The 17,963-nt window shown below is 38.4% G+C and overlaps 1 protein-coding gene across 7 annotated transcripts in view; it reads left to right on the top strand.

Moving 5' to 3' along the window:
* HORMAD2 (HORMA domain containing 2) overlaps nt 1-15,594 on the top strand; it is a 74,843-nt gene extending 59,249 nt beyond the window's left edge. For 4 of the 7 annotated variants that reach the window (XM_070516363.1, XM_070516364.1, XM_014834958.3 and 1 more), the window contains one exon: nt 14,601-15,594. In XM_070516363.1, the coding sequence (XP_070372464.1) occupies nt 14,601-14,705 (105 nt within the window). In that variant the 3' untranslated portion in view covers nt 14,706-15,594. The other 3 variants (XR_006531440.2, XM_070516362.1, XM_070516361.1) reach the window with 3 other exon arrangements.
* The last annotated feature ends 2,369 nt before the right edge of the window (nt 15,595-17,963 follow it).

Raw genomic sequence — 17,963 nt, forward strand, 5'->3', positions numbered from 1 at the left:
TCCTTACTTCCTCTTACCTGTGTTAGATGTAGGTTACACATCTGTGTCCCTCAGTACCTTGAAACACTGCTGCCAGTGCTTGCCACCCTGCTGCTCCCATCGCCACCACAGCACTTAGCATGGTTCCTTGAATCTTGACCCTTTCGTTCTCGACTCTCCTTTTTACCGTTCCACTCTTTGGTTCTCTTTCATTTCCTTTAATCAGGAGGAAAATGTGTATTCTCTAGAGGGGAATAACACTGGAGGCAATGGGAGGAAAGCCTACCTTCGTGCTGTATGAGACCTGGAGTGGCCCTGCAGATAGGTCTGTTACTTGGTCACAACCCTCCACTTCCTCATTTACTCTTAACGTGGCCAGGCCTGGTCCACTTTTAGTAAAACAATTTGAAGAGAATGATATTGTGAATTTTACAGCAGTTTAAGTTTTTTAGTGGTGCAGTTGATTTCAGAATGAAAACAGAACAGACTTTCTGGGAGGATGTACAAACAACTGGTCACAGAGGTTGCCTTCTAGGGAGGGGGCTGGGTGGCTCTGGGATGGCAGAGAGAGTCTCACTGTGTACCTTTATTTTACCTTTTGAATTTCATATTATGTGACTGTATTAGGTATTGAAATAGATAAATAAAACAAACAAAAGAAAAGGAAGCAAGCAATTAAATAACTAGACTTGAACTAAATTGATGCCATAGAAAATTCTGTTAATTATAGGAAAGGATTCCAATGTGTTTAAAAATAAAAGTAGATCAGAAAGAGAGGTTTTATTATATTCATTTTGAGTTAGAACTTTGAAAATGTTTCACTGTTTGCTGGAAAAGTAAAATAAAAATTAAGTTTAGGTGTCTGCCTCTCATATAAAACTTATCCTCACTCTAAATGCCCAGCTACTTCTCTTTAGGGTTTTCTTTTTCTTTTTCTCTTCAGGTGAACTTACGGCCAATTTAAAGTGAGAATCTGACTTCTTGGTGAATGTCTCTGCCACCACCTTGTGTGGAAGAACTATTCAGGGGATGCCAGAGTTGCTAAATGTCATCTACTTCTCCCTCTCCTTTCTGCCAGTGAGAGCAGGCAGTTATGACCTGAGGTTTGAATATCACACTGATAGAGATCTTCCATCTCAGACAGTCTTCATATCAGAGTGGTCTTTTTCTGTATATTTTATGGGACCTATCTCTATAGTCATTTCTGTACTTACAGTTATACTGTGTTCCTTTCAACACCTGCTAAAGCACTCTATAGAGACCCAAATTCAAACAAATGACCTACATAGCAAGTATGAGAAGCAGGGTATCACATTTCCAATTCTGAATCTATTATCTGCTCATCTCTTTTTTGAAGAATCAGCAAACCTATGTCAAGTTTAGTACATCTAATAACACCATCATGTCATTGCCTGTAGGTTTCCTCCTACATGCCACAAACCAAGAAACTTTTTCATTTTTATAATTTCTTCAAGTATGCGCTGAGTATGTTTATATGTATTTTATATGTCTTCCTTTAGCTACCACAGAATTCATAGTTAATTACTCAAGTATTTGAAAGTAGGAAAGTAGCTGACATTTTTCTATTGAAAAGTACCTAATAATATTTTAGAATGTTTTATAACTGTAAAAGGTAAGCCAAATAAACTTTAAGGTTTTTATGTTCTTTTATTACCTTTCCACCTCACAAATAGAAATAGCTTCATAATAAAGCTTTCATCACATTGAAAAAAATGGAAAGTGGAAATAATGGAAAACAAAGAGATGAAGTAAAAAGCATGTTGATTATAAACATATCAAGTAATAAAAAGACCCAGTTTTAGCAGAATTAATAAACAAATTATTATGGAACTTCATATTTTTAATATAACTTTAATTATACAATTTACATATGAACACATTCTCATGGATAATCTTAAAACTACCAATAAAGGTATTCTATACCTTTGACTTTGTATTTAAAACATATACACAGACACACACACACACAAGATGTGCTGGGCAATATGGTAGCCACTAGCTACATGTGGCCAATTTGAGTTGAGATGAGCTATAAGTATAAAATATATGCCAGATCATGAAGACATAGTATGAAAAAATAGAATGTACAATATCTCAATAATTTTTATATTGATTATGTATTGAAATAATATTTTTGGCATATTGGATTAAAGACTTATTAAAATTTAATTTCATCTATTTCTTTTTACTTTTTAAAATATATCTACTAGAAAATTTAAAATTATATGTGTGGCTTATGATTGTGTTTTGCATTCTATTTCTATTGGACTGCACTATATATGTGTATAGATACATAGGATATATATTGTATATACATACATATATATACACACACATTTATATGTGCATATATTTAATTTGTGAACTTTTTAAAAGCGTAAATGGGATAATATTGTCTTTTTCAGGAACTTGCTTTTTTCACTTAACATACATCTTGGAGATTTTTCCTTGGCGGTATATTTAGATTAACCTCATTCTTTTTAACTACTGCATAGTATAATACATAGTATAATACTGCATAGTAAAATGCTCTAGTTTGTTTCAACTTTCTGCTATTGCTGGAACATCTAAGTTGTTTTTGCTTTTCCTTAGGAACAGTGCTTCAGGGAATGTGCATATGGAAGCATTTCTCTAAAGTAGATGCCTAGGGGCTTGAAGATATGTACATGTGAAGTTTTTGTAGATCCTACAGATTGTCTGTTCAAAGACTATACCACCACAGGAAATGTGTTTTCCTTTACAGTTTCTTTCTTCTTCTTTTTTTTTTATCATGTGCCACTTTTGTTTTTATTTCTTTTTTATTGTGGTAAAAGATATATGACATAAATTTATCATTTTAATTAACTATTTTAAATGTACAGTTCAGTAGTATTAAGTACATTCACATTGTTATGCAACCATCACCACCATCCATCTCCAGAACTTTTTCCATCTTCCCAAAATGAAACTCCATACTCATTAAACAATAACTCCCCATATAGACTCCCCATCTCTCTCCCTAGCCCCTGGCAACCACCATTCTACTTTCTGTCTCTGAGTTTGACTACTCTAGGCACCTCATATAAGTGGAATCATATAGTATTTGTCCTTTTGTAACTGGCTTATTTGACTTAGCATAATGTCCTTCATCCATGTTGTACCATGTATCAGAATTTCCTTCCTTTTTAAGACTAAATATCCATTGTATGTATATACCACATTTTGTTTATCTATTCATATATCAATGAACATTTGGGTTGCTTTCACCTTTTGGCTGTTGTGAATTATGATGCCATTAACATGGGTATACAAATATCTGTTCAAATTCTTGATTTCAGTTCTTTTGGGTAAATACCTAGAAGTGGAATTGCTGGATCACATAGTAATTCTATTTATAATTTTATGAGGAACTGCCGTACTGTTTTCCATAGCAGCGCATCATTTTACATTCCCACCAGCAATGCACAAGTGTTCTGGTTTCTCCACATCATCCCCAGTGCTTGTTACTTTCTATTTGTTTGTTTTTTTAAATACTAGCCATCCCAATGGGTGTGAAGTGATATCTCATTGTGGTTTTGATTTGCATTTCCCTATTGATTAGTGATATTGAGAATCTTCATTTGCTTGTTGGTCATTTGTATATCTTCTTTGGAGAAATGCCTATGCAAGTCTTTTGCCCAGTTTTTTTTTTTTGAGGAAGATTAGCCCTGAGCTAACTACTGCCAATCCTCCTCTTTTTGCTGAGGAAGACTGGCCCTGAGCTAATATCCATGCCCATCTTCCTCTACTTTTTTATATGTGGGACGCCTACCACAGCATGGCATGCCATGCGGTGCCATGTCCACACCCGGGATCCGAACTGGCGAACCCCGGGCCGCCAAAGTGGAATGTGCGCACTTAACCGCTGTGCCACTGGGCCAGCCCCTTTTGCCCAGTTTTTAATCAGGTTGTTTGTTTTGTTGTTGAACTGTAAGAGTTATTTATATATTCTGGATATTAATCTCTTATCAGATATATGCTTTGCAAATATTTTCCCTTATTCCGTGCATTGTCTGTTCAGTCTCTTGTTCACATTTTGATGCACAAGTTTGTAGTTTTGATGAAATCCAATTTATCTATTTTTTCTTGTATTGTCTGTGTTTTGGTGTCATATCCAAGAAATCCTTGCCAAATCCAATGTCATGAAGCTTTCCCTCTATGTTTTCTTCTAAGAGGTCTATAATTTTAGCTCTTATGTTTAGGTCTTAGATCCATTTTGAGTTAATTTTTGTATGTAGTATAGGGTTACAACTTCATTCTTTTGCTTGTGGATATCCAGTTTTCCCAGCACTGTTTGTTGAAAAGACTTTCCTTTCCCCATTGAATGCTCTTGACACCCTTGTTGAAAATCATTTGACCATGTAAGTGAGGGTTTATTTCTGGGCTCTCTGTTCTAGTCCATTGGTCTATTTGTGTTTATGCCAGTAGCATATGTTTTGATTTCTGTAGCTTTGTAGTAAGGTTGAAATCAGGGAGTGTGAGACCTCCAACTTTGTTCTTCTTTTTCGAGATTGGTTTGGCATTTTGGGGTCCTTTGAGATTGTTATGAATTTTCAAATGGATTTTTCTATTTCTGCAAAAAGTATCATTAGGATTTTGACAGGGATTGCATTGACTCTCTAGATCGCTTTGGGTGCTATTGACATCTTAACAATATTAAGTCTTCTAATTTAGGAACATGGGATGTCTTTCCAAGGGTTATCATTTTATATCTTGCTGAAGGAGGTCTTCCCACTGCTAAAGTTATAAACAAATTTTTTCTATATTTTCTTCTAATAAGTTTGTAGTCTTGCTTTTTACATTTGCTAGTTGGGATTCTTTTTTTTCCTAGTGTGAGAACGTTTTCCCATTGTGTTGGTATCACTTGAATTGTCTGTCCTTTCCCTGCTAATTTGAATGTCACTTTTTCATAAATTAAAAATCATAGATACATAGGTTTGTTTTTATGCCAGTTTTTCGACCTGCTGTTCTCTTTCATTGATCCATATGTCTACTTCTATATTACTGCTATCATGTTTTAATTACTCTAGCTTTATATTATGTGTTCCTGTCTGGAAGGGCAACTCTTTTCCCCTCATAGTTCTTCTTTTTCAGTATTTTTAAGATTTTCCTGTACATTTCTTTTTTAGGTGACTATTATAATCAGCTGAATAATTTCCAACAGACATATTGTTGCATTTTTGATTGGGATTGCATTGACTTGATAAAATAATCTTGGGAAAACTGACATTTTTACAGTAATGTCTTTGCATTTTGAGGAAAAATTATTTCTAGTTTCTGTATTCCTATTGTTACCATAGTCCCTAGGAAACTTTCTGTTTACTGGGATTAAACCCAGATTGCCTCTATAAAGCAGTTCTGTCCAAAAGAATTTTCTGTGATGATGAAAATGTTCTATATCTGTGAACATTTGAATTGAACACTCACGTGTGGCTGTTGAACACTTGAAATGTGGCTAATGCAACTGAGGAACTGAATTTTATTTAATTTTGATTATTTTAAATTTAAATAGTCACATGTGGCTAATGACTACTGTAATATACAGTGAAGCTTTAGGATATGTGAATAACTGTGTAATTGAAGACTTTTGTAGGTAGTAGAAGTGGGTAGCAAAAGAATCGTTGATATCTACCGTGTGAAAGACACTGTGTAAGGCATTGCAGAGAGCCTAAAGAGCATAATGTTAATATAAATTATTCCTAAAGAACTTAAAACCCAGTCCCAGATAAAGGACAAATTGTTTACAAATATTTATGCTGTCAGAAAAACATAATTACAAAAACCTGCTGTGGGGATTTGCTCAAGAAAGAAGGCTCATATCAGCTTAAAGGAGCAGGAAATGCTTTGTGGATGAAATACTTTTAAAGATTGACCTTGAAGGAATTATTCAAAATTTAAAAGACAGTAATAGAATATTTTTATTTTTGAAATGCAAGGAAAATAGAGAAGAAGAAAAAGAGTGAGGTATGTTTGGGGAATGTAACTGTTATTAGTTTCCTAGGGCTGCTGTGACAAATTGCCACAAATTTGGTGGCTTAAAACATCAGAAATGTATTCTCTCACTAGAGGCCAGAAGTACCAAGTCAGTGTCACTGGGCTGAAATCAAGGTGTCGGCAGAACCGTGTTCCCTCTGGAGGCTCTAGGGGAGATTCTGTTCTTTGCCTCTTCCAGCTTCTGGGGGCTGCGGGCCTTCCTTGGCTTGTGGCCACATCACTCTAGTCGCTGTCTCACTGGTCACATTGTCTTCTTCTCTTCTGCATGTGTTCAAATTTCCCTCTGCTTCCCTCTTATAAGAATACACATGAGCACATGTAGGGTCTACCTGGATAATCCAGGATAATCTCTCCATCTCAAGGTCCTTAATCACATCTGCAATGACCTCCCCCTCTGTTTTTGCCACATGAAGTAACATTCATAGGTTCCAGGGATTAGGACGTGGACATCTTTTGGGGGCCCATTTTTCAGCCTACCACAAGGATTCGGTTTGGCTGGGGAAGGGATACCTGTAGTAGTAGGAAAAATAACAGCCATCAGTCACTGAATGACTTGCACATGTGAGATGTACCAGGTACTGTATCTGTGCTATTCCATTTACTCATTACAAGAACTCTGTGGGCATTAGGAGATGAGAGAGGAATCTGAGGTAACCATGTTTTCCACTTTTGATGACTGGGAAATAGTGATTAACAGAAATTAAAAGTCATAAGGAAAAATATGTTACAAAGGAAAAACAATGAACTCGGCCTTTGGCTGTGTTTAGTTTGAGATCCTGGTAAACTATGCCCCAAAAAGGGTCAATCCCAGATAGAAGCCTATGAACCCTACAAAGAGTTCTAATGGCCTCTCCTGCAATTTCCTGTCTTTGTTTTCCTCTTTGGGCTGAAGAAACAAATTATAAGGAGCACTAAATTTGAAATTAGGAGATGTGGATTCAAGACTTCCACTTAATAAATATGTGAACTGGACAAGTCATTTCACTTCTCTGTGCTTCAGTTTCTATATCTGTAAAAAAGGAATAAAAACTTCCTCCTGGCCCTCACGCAATTATTGTGAGGAATAAATGAGGTAACACTTGTGATGTTCTTAGCACAGATGTGGTCTGTTGTAAGCAGTCAAATGTTTGTAAAAAGAAGAGCAAAATTTTTAATATGTCAAACATAAGTATTTTAATTTGAAGACGTATCTTAATTTGAAGATATTTCTTAAAGCTATCTGGATACTAAGCAACAGTTACCCTTCGTTTTAAAGGTCAATTATTAGCTCCCTTTCCCGTTGTCCATACTTTAACCACATAAGTGTCTTAAGCACCATCCGAGACCAATTCCCTCACTTTCTAAGCAGATGACCTAAACTCTACTTCATAGAAACAGTTAAGGCTGTGAAGTGTGAATCATTCAATTTCCTGGCCCCATATTTAAAGATGTACCTATATCTATAACCACTTTGACCTGCTTCCTTCTAGACCTCAAGTAATAGCCCATCGTTTGTCCAAAGTGAATACTTCCTTCTATATGTCCAAAGGAATACTTCCTTCCTTCTTGATGTAATTTCCTCCATTCTGAGCTTCCGTCACATAGGCAGTGCCCTGGTGGACATCTTCATTTGGATAGTTCACCTCCAATTCAGATTCTGGAAAATGGAGTCAGTTATTTCTCCGTGTGTCCTCGCCACGTGTTCCCACTCCCCACCTCCTCAGCTTCCTCTATTTCCCACATTGGTCAATGGCATTACCAGAAACTTGGATAATCTTTGTCATTTTTTACTCCTTTCTTTCCTTTGCCATCCCTATGCTCGTTGCAATTAGTGATCAAGTCACCTTAGGGTTCAGGTTCAGGCATTCATTCTCTCTCTCAGCCCTCTGCCCTATTAGTCCTCCCCTCTCTAACATCACTGCTGCTCTTGTTCTTTCTTGAAGCAGTTTTCTTCTAAGTAACTTCACTGCTTCTTGTCTCACTCCTCTCCAGTCCACCCTTCACCCTGCTGCCATAGGGCTCTTTCTAAACAAATCTGCTCCTAGACCCCTTTGGTGGTACCCCATTAAGTACAAAGTCCAAACTTCAGAGAATGACACTCTCTGACCCAGCCCACCACCCTATGCCCTTCCTGTTAGTCCCATTGAACCATTCCCAATTCTCCAGAGGTACCCTGCTTTATGTCCCTGTACCTGTGCTATTTTTGTTTAGACTGTTCTCTCTGCAACGTCAATTCCTAATGCCATTTGCCTGGTGAATGTCTGCTCATCTTGCACTATTTAGTTTAAGCTTCACATCCCCTTTAAACCCTTGCCAGGCCTCCTCAGGAAGAGCTGATAAGATCTTTTTGGAACCCCTGCTGTACCCTATACATGACTCTACATTTCATCTGTAACCAGTTTGTTTCCCTTGCTAGGCCCTCTTTGAGGACATTGAGTGTGTCTTCATCAGTTTTTTATCTCTAGTGCTTAGCTCAATGTCTGGCACAGAGAAGGTGCTCAAAAACATTTGTTGAATAAATGAATTAATTATAGAACTTTTAAGGGCATACAATGCCTTAGAGAATATGGAAGGAAGGATAATTTTTGGAGATTAATGGAAATATCTGGTTATGACTCTAAGGAGAATATGTATTTACCTCCTAAATAGAAATAGCTGTGGTCCAGAACCCTGGTCATAAACTACAGAAAGTCAAGAAAGTAAATGAATGAGAAAATTCTTCATAAATTCCAGTAAAACGTGAGACAGTTCCCAACATATCAGAGAGCTCACAGCTCCACTGGTGTTGGAGGTAAGAGTTCTCTTTAAGCATTTGGTTTCTTACTGCTCATTCATCACAATGTCAACATGAGCTACATTTATGCTAATAGCATTTATCTTATAATCGCTGTTGATCTACCTTTCATTGTGCAGAAAAGGTAAATGTTAAGGGAGAGGAATCAAAACTAAAATCACAGCTATAACTCACTTATAGGGGCACAGACCCTCTGTGAACCAAAAAATTCCTTGATCTGGGAACTTCCAAATCCAAAGATTCCATACTTAATGCTTGATTATAAATCTATATTGGTAAGGACTGGTTTTCTAAGGAGAAAACATTTTGCCAGATCTCACCTGACAAATAATTTTGAAGTCAGCAAAATTCACTGTACTCTCACCCCAGGCTAGTAAAGTACTTACAAGATTTCCTGGTTGTCTGGGGCTGCCCCTCCCCTTGGTTCCCCACAAAGTGAGTACTGTGCCCTGAACTGCTTTTTCTATATCACACGTATCTGTCTTCTTTCCAAAGCCTCTGAGGCCCTGCTTTTAGCAGGCTGCCACTTGGACACCATTTGATAAGTTAATTTATACTAATTACATACTGAGTAATAATTCTGGGGGAATTTACATTTTTAACAGAAGTATGTTGTATACATAACACCTAACCCTAAGAGCCAGTCTATTAAAGGGACATTTCTCACTGTCACATGTACCTTCCATGTCGTTTCGTGATTCAGTGTCTTTAAATGAGCTGAATCTTCTGCCCAGAATGACCTCGTCCACCGCCATCACCCCTACCACCATCTCCAGTCTGGTGAACTCCTACTCATTCTACAAGACCCAGCTCAATGTTCCTCTTCTGCTAAGAAGCCTTCTCTAAATTCTCCAGGTTGTGGTGGTCACTCCCTCTTGACTTTTATAAAACTTTGTATACTTGCTCTCTCAATTTCTTTTATTTTTTATGCACTCTTCAACTGACTTCACCGTGACTTCTGCCTCCACCAGTCCAATGCACCTAATAGCCTCCATGTAGCTAAATCAAGTGGCCATGTTTCAGTCTTCATCTTCCTTGACCTCTCAGCAACACCTGACACTATTGACTACCACCATCACTCCTTTTTATTCTCCCCTCCCTCTTCTTAAAACTTTCTTCCTGTGGCTTTCTTTACATGACAATTTGCTGGTCTTTTCTCTCTCTTTCTCAATCTCCTTTGTTGGCTCATCTTTCACTTAATTTCTAAATGTTGGAGTTGCTTAAGGCTGTGTCCTGGCCCCTTTCCCTTCTCACGCTCTGATCTCTCAATAAGCAAACTCTTCCACACCCATGGCCTTAATTAACCTCCATATGCTGATGACTCTCAAGTTTATATCTCCAATCAGACCTCTCTCCTGAGCTCCAGACTTCCATATACAGCTACCTATTCAATATGTCCACTTGGGGTTTCACAGGTACTCAGCAGGTTCAAAATTCCAATTGTTCTCTACCTGAGAGAATAGAACCTTCATCCATGAAGTTAGCTAAACCAGAAACTGGGAGTTATTATTGACCTATCTACCTCTCCTTTATCATCATATCCAATTGCCCATCCTTCTGACTCTACCTTCTAAATATTTTTCTCACTGTTAACTTTTTTCCGTCTACACTGCCACTCAAGTTATCACCTGACTACTACAATAGCGTGACTCATCACCCTGCATCCACTTGATGCCTCCAATACATTTCTACACTGCAGGCAGAGTGCTCTTTGAAGAGTCCTTCATTTGTTCATCAAAAAAACATTTATTGAGCCCCTACTATGTGCAAGTTGTGACCAAGACAGGCATGTTCCTGATCTCCTGGAACTCTATTAAGAGCATGTGATTGGGGGACCTAATTTAATTGGAACAGAAGTAGGGTAACTTTCTTTGAGGAAATAATTTTTCATCTAAGATCTGAAGAATGAATAGGATTAACTAGGCCAAGAGAGGGCTGGTGGAGGGGAAAGAGCATTTTAGGCAGAAGGAACATAATATGCAGAGATCCGGAATCAGGAAGAAGCAAGGTATGAGAAAACTGAGAGGGCAGAGAGTGAGAGTAGAGCACAGGAGATGAGGCTGGTACTGCTGGGCACAGACAGGCCCTGTGGGGTAGTGACTCTATTGGGAAGAACTCAGGAGGCCTAGGAGCCTCCTCAAATGGCCTGCTACAGTGGGTGAGTATGTGAGTGGAGATATGAGCATTTTTCTGAGGAGAGAGTGCATGGCTTTCATCAGGGTCTTATAGCCAATCTGTGAGCCCTCTCCTTCCCTAGAAATGTAAAGAACCCCTGACAGTGCATGAAAAGCCAAGGTAAGGACTTTGGACTTTTTCCTAAAAGCAGTAAGATGCCATTGGATATTATTAAGCCAAAAAGTAACATGGCCAGATTGTAAAATCTATAGGGCAGGCTTCTTATCTCTTTTGTTCATTAATGTGTCCCAAGCACCTAGAAAAGTATCATGCATAGAGCTGACACTCGATAAATAATTGCTGAATGAATGAAAGTCTATTGTGGCTATTGAATGGATGTCAATTATGTTGTATTACATTATATTGTAATTGTGTGCTTAATGCCTTTCCTTACAAGACTCAATCCTTGAAAACGACTGTGTCTTATTCATCTTTATATTACTAGAGATATGGTACTAGTACCCAGAGCAGTGCCTGGCTTAAAATCAGTATCAAAATGGATTCATTCATTCAGCCAATAATTTAAGAGGCACCTACCAGATGCCAGGAACTGGGAATGCAAAGATGACTAAGATATTGTCACTAACCTCAAGGAGTTTGTACTCTAGATGAGAAGACTGGTAAGTAGGCCTGATAACACCATGTAGTAAATGCCACAAAAGATGTAAGAACAGAACACAGCCCTAGGGGTGTCAGAGAAGGCCAGTAGGCAGAGGAAACCCCAGGGTGGACCCTGGGCCTGGAGATGAAGGGAGGAGCAGAGCATGGGAGTGGGCATTAAAGGCAAAGTCCAGAGGGGAGCAAGCAGGGCCCATTTGGAGAATGCAATTGGTTAAGTAAGTCTGAGGCAAGATGAAGCTGCAGAGATGGGCCACGGCCATAAAGAACCTGGCCTTTATCCTGAAGACAATGGGAAGTCATTAATGGATAGTTGATGAATCAGAAGAGTGATGTGGTCAGATTTACATAGAAGACTACTTAGGCTCCAGAGTGGAGAAAAGGTTGGAAAAGCAGTAATAGTGGAAGTTCAAGGCCCAATAATTGGGAAAGATGATGTTGGCCTGGGCTAAAGTAGAGACAATGGCATTAGAGAAAAATGGATAGATTTGAGAGATATTAAGGAGGTATGGATCAACAGAAATTAGTGATTAGTTAGATGTTAGGGTGAGAATGATGGAGTAGCCATGGATGACTCCCAGGTTTTTAACTTGGACACCTCCAGGGTAATGACAAGAATGAGAACAAAGATTGGGAGTAGCCTGACAGAGGCAGATGATAAATTCCAATTCTCGACACACTGCTTTTGAGTTTTCTTTGGAACAACCATGTGGAGACTTTTAGTAGGCAGTTGATTACACACATGGATCTGGAGTTCAAAAGGAAAATCTAGGCTGAATATATCAATGTGGGGGGTCTTTGCTTATAAATGGTAACTGATTCCTAGGAGTGGATGAGATCACTCAGAGAGAGTGTGGAGAATAAGGAGAAAAGATGGTCAAAGACAGAACTCTTGGAGAACATTCAAGATGTTTTTTTAAATGGATGAATAGAGGAATTAATGATAAAAGGACTCATTTAGAAGAAGGGACCCCTTCCAGTGCTGTTCAAATACTGCTACCAAGTCAGCCAGGGATCCTATCTGTGCTTAAGGCAAAACCTTCTCTTTGGCTTCTCAAATGGAGAATTTGTTACCAAACCAAAAATAGAAAGGAGGGAAATATCATCCAGCAGAAAGCATATATTCAGGGCTTTTATCAGACATATATGGAGATACTCTATTCCTGAGGCTCTAGTAGTAAGTGAATCATAGTAGCCTCTTGTTAGTCTATATTCAAGAAACATTTTAAAAGCTATCAGTTTAAAATATAATATAAGAAGCATTAGAAATCATTTGATGATCATTTGATGTTACTCAAATCATAGATTTTTCTAGCCTGCCTGATTGCTGGTCCTTTGCTTGCCTAGTTGGCTTTGGCATCAAATATGCAAACTCAGCCAGTTGGAATACACCTGAATAGTGTTTCTCAAATGTTCCTTTGTATGGTTTATATAGTTTATATAGATTATTCATCTATGTCAGGAAGTGTCCCCTGACTGATCACATGCTTGCTTTTGAACCCACTAGTTTTCTATAAACCATCAAGAGTTCCCAGGCCTCGCTGGTTTCCTTGAGATTGTATACATTATTAAACATGTTTTGATTAACTTACTGCAATAAAATTACAGTAAGTTCTGAAACTCGTAATAAGACTCTGGTTTACTTGAGCAAAGAAGAAAAAGACAACAAAACTATTAAACCATCAGGCCAACTTCTCATTTGAGGATTTGTACATCCATCTTCTCTTCTTCCCAGTGTACCCAGACTTGATAGAAGTGAGGATAATTTTGTTTGAATGGAAAGCATGCCCAAGCAACATTTCTAGAAAAGCTGGATTTTACCAAGTGCTTTTTCTTACAGCCATACTGTAACACATTCATTTCCTAGATAAAGAAGTTGGTTTTTGTGCTTTGGTTTTTTATATTGCTATTTCCTTAGCTTTAGAGCAGATCGCTTCAAACTTTTACATACCTAAGTACACCAGTTATTTGATGAGCAGCTCCACTTATTTTCTCAGAGTTTTACTGTTCTATATAGTCCGTGTCTTAGTTTAAGCCAAAAGGAATTTACGGTTTCTGAGATCAGAAATTCAACTGCTTTCTAAAACTAAAAGAAAAATTAGTGATTACATTAGCCATTTGCAGATCCAATTTTTGGTTCTAAATGGTGTTTAAGTGCTTTATTGACATTCCCACTATTTTGAAATAATAACATATCAATAATAATAATCTGTATCTATAGCAAAAGGAAAAAGGGTAATGTTGGAACCTCTACTAAATGTTCTAAGTCTTGCTTAAAAATATATATCTCAGTCCATTTTCCTACCAAAGAAAGAACAGAGGACATAGAAAAACCTTTCCTCCCATCTAGTGGCTGGAAAATATAAAAATGTCCTCTGTGTTTCTTGGAATTCCAAGCATTAGGGATTGTCTGACAGATTATAATACATCTAGTTGTTCACTCAGTTAAGCAAAAATAAGTTCTAAAATCGTTGCCAAAGCTGAGCCTAATGGAGAAATGTATATATATGATGATTCACTAATCAACTTCCCTTTAATCAATAACATATACTTTTCTTCAAGCAGAAAGAATGTCGATGGTCCTTCCTAATTCATAAATGTGAACCTATGATAGAAAAGATAAGGCTGTATGTTTCTGCTAATTGAAATTGGGACTTAAATTCTATTTGCCTCTAAAGCAATTAGTGCCTAGATCTCTTCTGACCCTTAATTGTTCCTTGTTGGCCCCACGCCTTGACAACTCTTCCCTCAAGAGTTGAATGTGCTGAATTCACTAAAGAGAGCCAGGAAGCTGTCCCTGAAACTGGCTGCCTCCAGGGGACATCAGCTCCTGAAACTTGGAATACCGGCCTCTGATACTGGCAGGAGGGCCTCTGTGCAGGGCCAAACCGCCCACAGGAAAGCAGGTTTGGATCCGTTATACGGCTGGTGGGATTAATGCTTGGCCTACCTATCTTGTATATTCCTTGTGCAGATGTCAAAATCCCTGCTGAATTGTGCCTCTCTCTGGTGATTCTCACAGATTCAAAGAATGAATTTTATGTGCAGTCAGCAAAGTTCTGAGAGCTCCAGGAAGAAGAGGAAGGTCAGCGAACCAGTGAAAGTCTTCATCCCTGACAGAAAGTGAAAGTTAGATGCCTCTGTTACATTTATTCTAAAATGATTTTATTTTGCAACAAACATGCATGAAGTGGCTTAGTAGGAAAGTAAGTTTCTATCACCAAAACCTTTTACTAAATTTGTTGCTCAACTTTTTTAGTCAATTTACTAAGTGCTGAATTACCAGGTAGGACATGGGGTCACTTTGCCACAGGGAAAAGAGGTGCCAGGGCTGCCTTGGGATAGCATTACTTCAAGGCTGAATTAGAGATGAGACACTCTTTATATTTGTAAAAGAACCACAGTAACTATTTTGAGAAGAAATAAGCTGTTGTTCTCAAAGGAGAGAAGGGTTCTCTTTGCATAATTAAACTCCCCAGGTATTTAGACTACTGTGAAATGTTTTAACTTGTTGTAACCTGTGTACTGGAATCCCTCTATAGCTTTATTAGAATTGTCAGAGAATTACATAGGATGTTTGTGGTGGTGCTTATCTAAGTGTGATTTTTGTGTTAACTTCAATCACGAAGTTGATCAGCTAAGTGTTAAGCCAAAATGTACTCTCCCTGTAAAGTTCCTCAAATCTGGCCCTTGGTCCTGTTCTGTTGGCAAACCTGAGACTGGGAAATAGGCTGCAGTGCGGGGGGCCTGGCTCCCATCTTAAGACCAATGTTGAATGCTTCCCACCAAGCATTTCAGTTTATCAGTCTATAACCTGAAAATGATGTTACTAGTCCCCTCCTTATTCTGGAAGAGTTTTTATAGACATTGATTAGTATCAGATGAATAGTAAATGACTTAAAAGTGTTATTTTTGTCATTTATATAACATGGAATTTAATAATTTAATTTAAATGGATAGGACCAATATGTTAAATGTTAAGTGTGTGTGCTTTCTGGTTAAATAAACCAAAATGCAAGGTATTTTTTTGCTTGTCTTTTTTTCTTCACTTAGATCAGTGTTTCTCCAAGTGTAGTAAGGACATCAGCACCTGGACTGCTTGTTAAAATACAGATTACTGGGCCTGCCTCATTTCTACTAAACCAAAATCTCAGGGGTGGAGCCCTGTGTAAAACTCCCTGGATTCTAATGCACACAAAAGTTTGAGAACTCTGGACTTCTGGGCCAGACTAAGAGGAGAATCTCTGGGGCCAGACATGCACTTAAGCCAGCAGAAGGCTGTGTGTTACTGTAACAGAAAGGAAAATCTGACGGAGCCTGCCTGTCCAGCACTGCCCTTTGTCAGACTCTGATCCATCTCTGACTGCCATAGGCAGCCTACAAACTGGGGTCTTGAATTGGGCTGTAGTACCAGGGCCTGCCGGGAAGGAACATTTTCTCTTCTCCCAGCATATTGAGTATACTCACATAAGCTTGTTCTGCCACTGAAAGGGAAAAGAGGGGAAAGGCATTGGGTTTATTATATCCTTGATAGAATTGTAGCCTGAGTCACCACAATTTCTTTTAAGAGAATCATATAAAGAGATTAGCTGTCTAGTAGAGGGATTAGGTTTATTTTGTGTCTCTCTAGAGGGTAGATCTAAGACCAAATTGGTGAAAGCTACAGGAGGTCAATTTGGCTCAGGATAAGGAGGAACTTTTTACCTTCTCAGGCTGTCAAACTTTTGAAATCAGGATGCCTCGTAAGGGAGTGGGCATACCTTCACTACCAGTGTCTGAACATAAAGGAGCTTTACAAAGACTCTAGGAGTCTTTGACTCTCAAAGCAAATTAGTTATATGGAGTAATTAGTCACTCTGGATTTCAGAAGGACCCATTTTGTTTAAAAGAGAAATTTAGCTCTCAACCTATATTTATAATTTACATAAACTTAGCCCAAGTTTGATAGATCCTCTAAGTCAAAGTCTAGTATCTGAATCTGTCTAGAAATTTTCCATAGTGATTTTATTGTCTCAATACCCCTCTCCCCCAACAGAACAGTCTTTTATCAATGCCAGTAGGTGGAATGTGTATGTCTGATGCAGTGTGTGTGTGAGGCAGCAGAAAAAAGTTACCGGGCCTATGCTCTTGGCTGGGCACACTGGGAAGGAGATCTGTTAACAAGAGGATCTGAGAACCGTGAAAATGTGAACTAGCTGATTTTACACAGCAGAGCTCATAGATGCAACCAGCCATCAAGATTGGAGGGTATCCAATTCTGTTTACTGAATGATTCATTAGGAGGAAAAAAGTCCTTTCTCTAGTCTATTCATTTCTGTCCTTAATAGTAATAGAATGAGTAAACACAAGTTCATGAAGGAGCTGGAACTTCAGTGAAAAGAGTGAAAACTTGACCCCGAGCTGAGGAGCCTGAGCTGTGCCACACTAGCCATTCCCTAACCCTGACTGTGCTTGTTCATCGGTATGACTACAAAGATCAGATGACGATAGCTTGGAAACTGGGACATTGTTAAATTAAAAATCATGCAGGGGAAATTTGACTTTGGCTGGTTGGGGTTTTTCTGTCTTTACAGAAAGTTGGTCTAGCTGGAAAGAGATGGGTTAGGCTCTTGATTGCCGCCAGCCTTTGAAGCCAGGCACCGAAACTGCATCTTCATTTCCCCTCTCGCAGGTCCCACTGGTGTCTGGGTTCTTTCATTCTCCAGCTCACCCCTTCCAGGAAGAGGCTGGAAATGTTCATCAGTGTCAAAGTTGTACTCACACAAGTTCAAAGTTGTGGATGTGTTTTTAAAATAATACTAACCATTAAAGCCAGTTTTTAACACATCTTAAAATTGTTAATTTATGGTTTCAAACCCAACAGTATTGGATCTTTAGAGATTTCCACAGATTCTTACAGTAAAAAGAATTCTCAGTTATAAGCATCATCATTCAGAAGGAGGATCCAGATGATAAAGTGAGACTTAACACACTGTGCTTGTAAGAGTTAAGGCGAGGTCCTCCCACTATACTATTCTAGATTCTATACAAGTGAGAAAGTGCCTTCGTTTGTCCCAAATGCGTCCTCTTTGGAAATTATTAGTTCATATTGGGAAAAAAAGTAATATCTTAAGTATGATTGTGTGTTTGTCTAATGAGGCCCTGGCTGAGACTTGCTATGCAGTTTTTAGTTTCTGTAGAGGATGAGGGCACCATTGAGGGCCTCAGTTAATGAGCCCTTTGGTTATATAATGGTAAAGCCAAGATCCTATCCAGAGATGGAGAGACTTGAGGTATTAAGTCTGCTCATGTAACTTCTCCTTGCGTGCACTGCATTTCTGCAAATAGGGTGTTACCTTCTGGGAGTGTCACAGTTGTTGAGACTGACTCTTGTAGGAGGCGGTGG

This window comes from Equus asinus, chromosome 8 (assembly GCF_041296235.1).
Source record: "Equus asinus isolate D_3611 breed Donkey chromosome 8, EquAss-T2T_v2, whole genome shotgun sequence".
NCBI classification, from domain to species: Eukaryota; Metazoa; Chordata; class Mammalia; order Perissodactyla; family Equidae; genus Equus; species Equus asinus.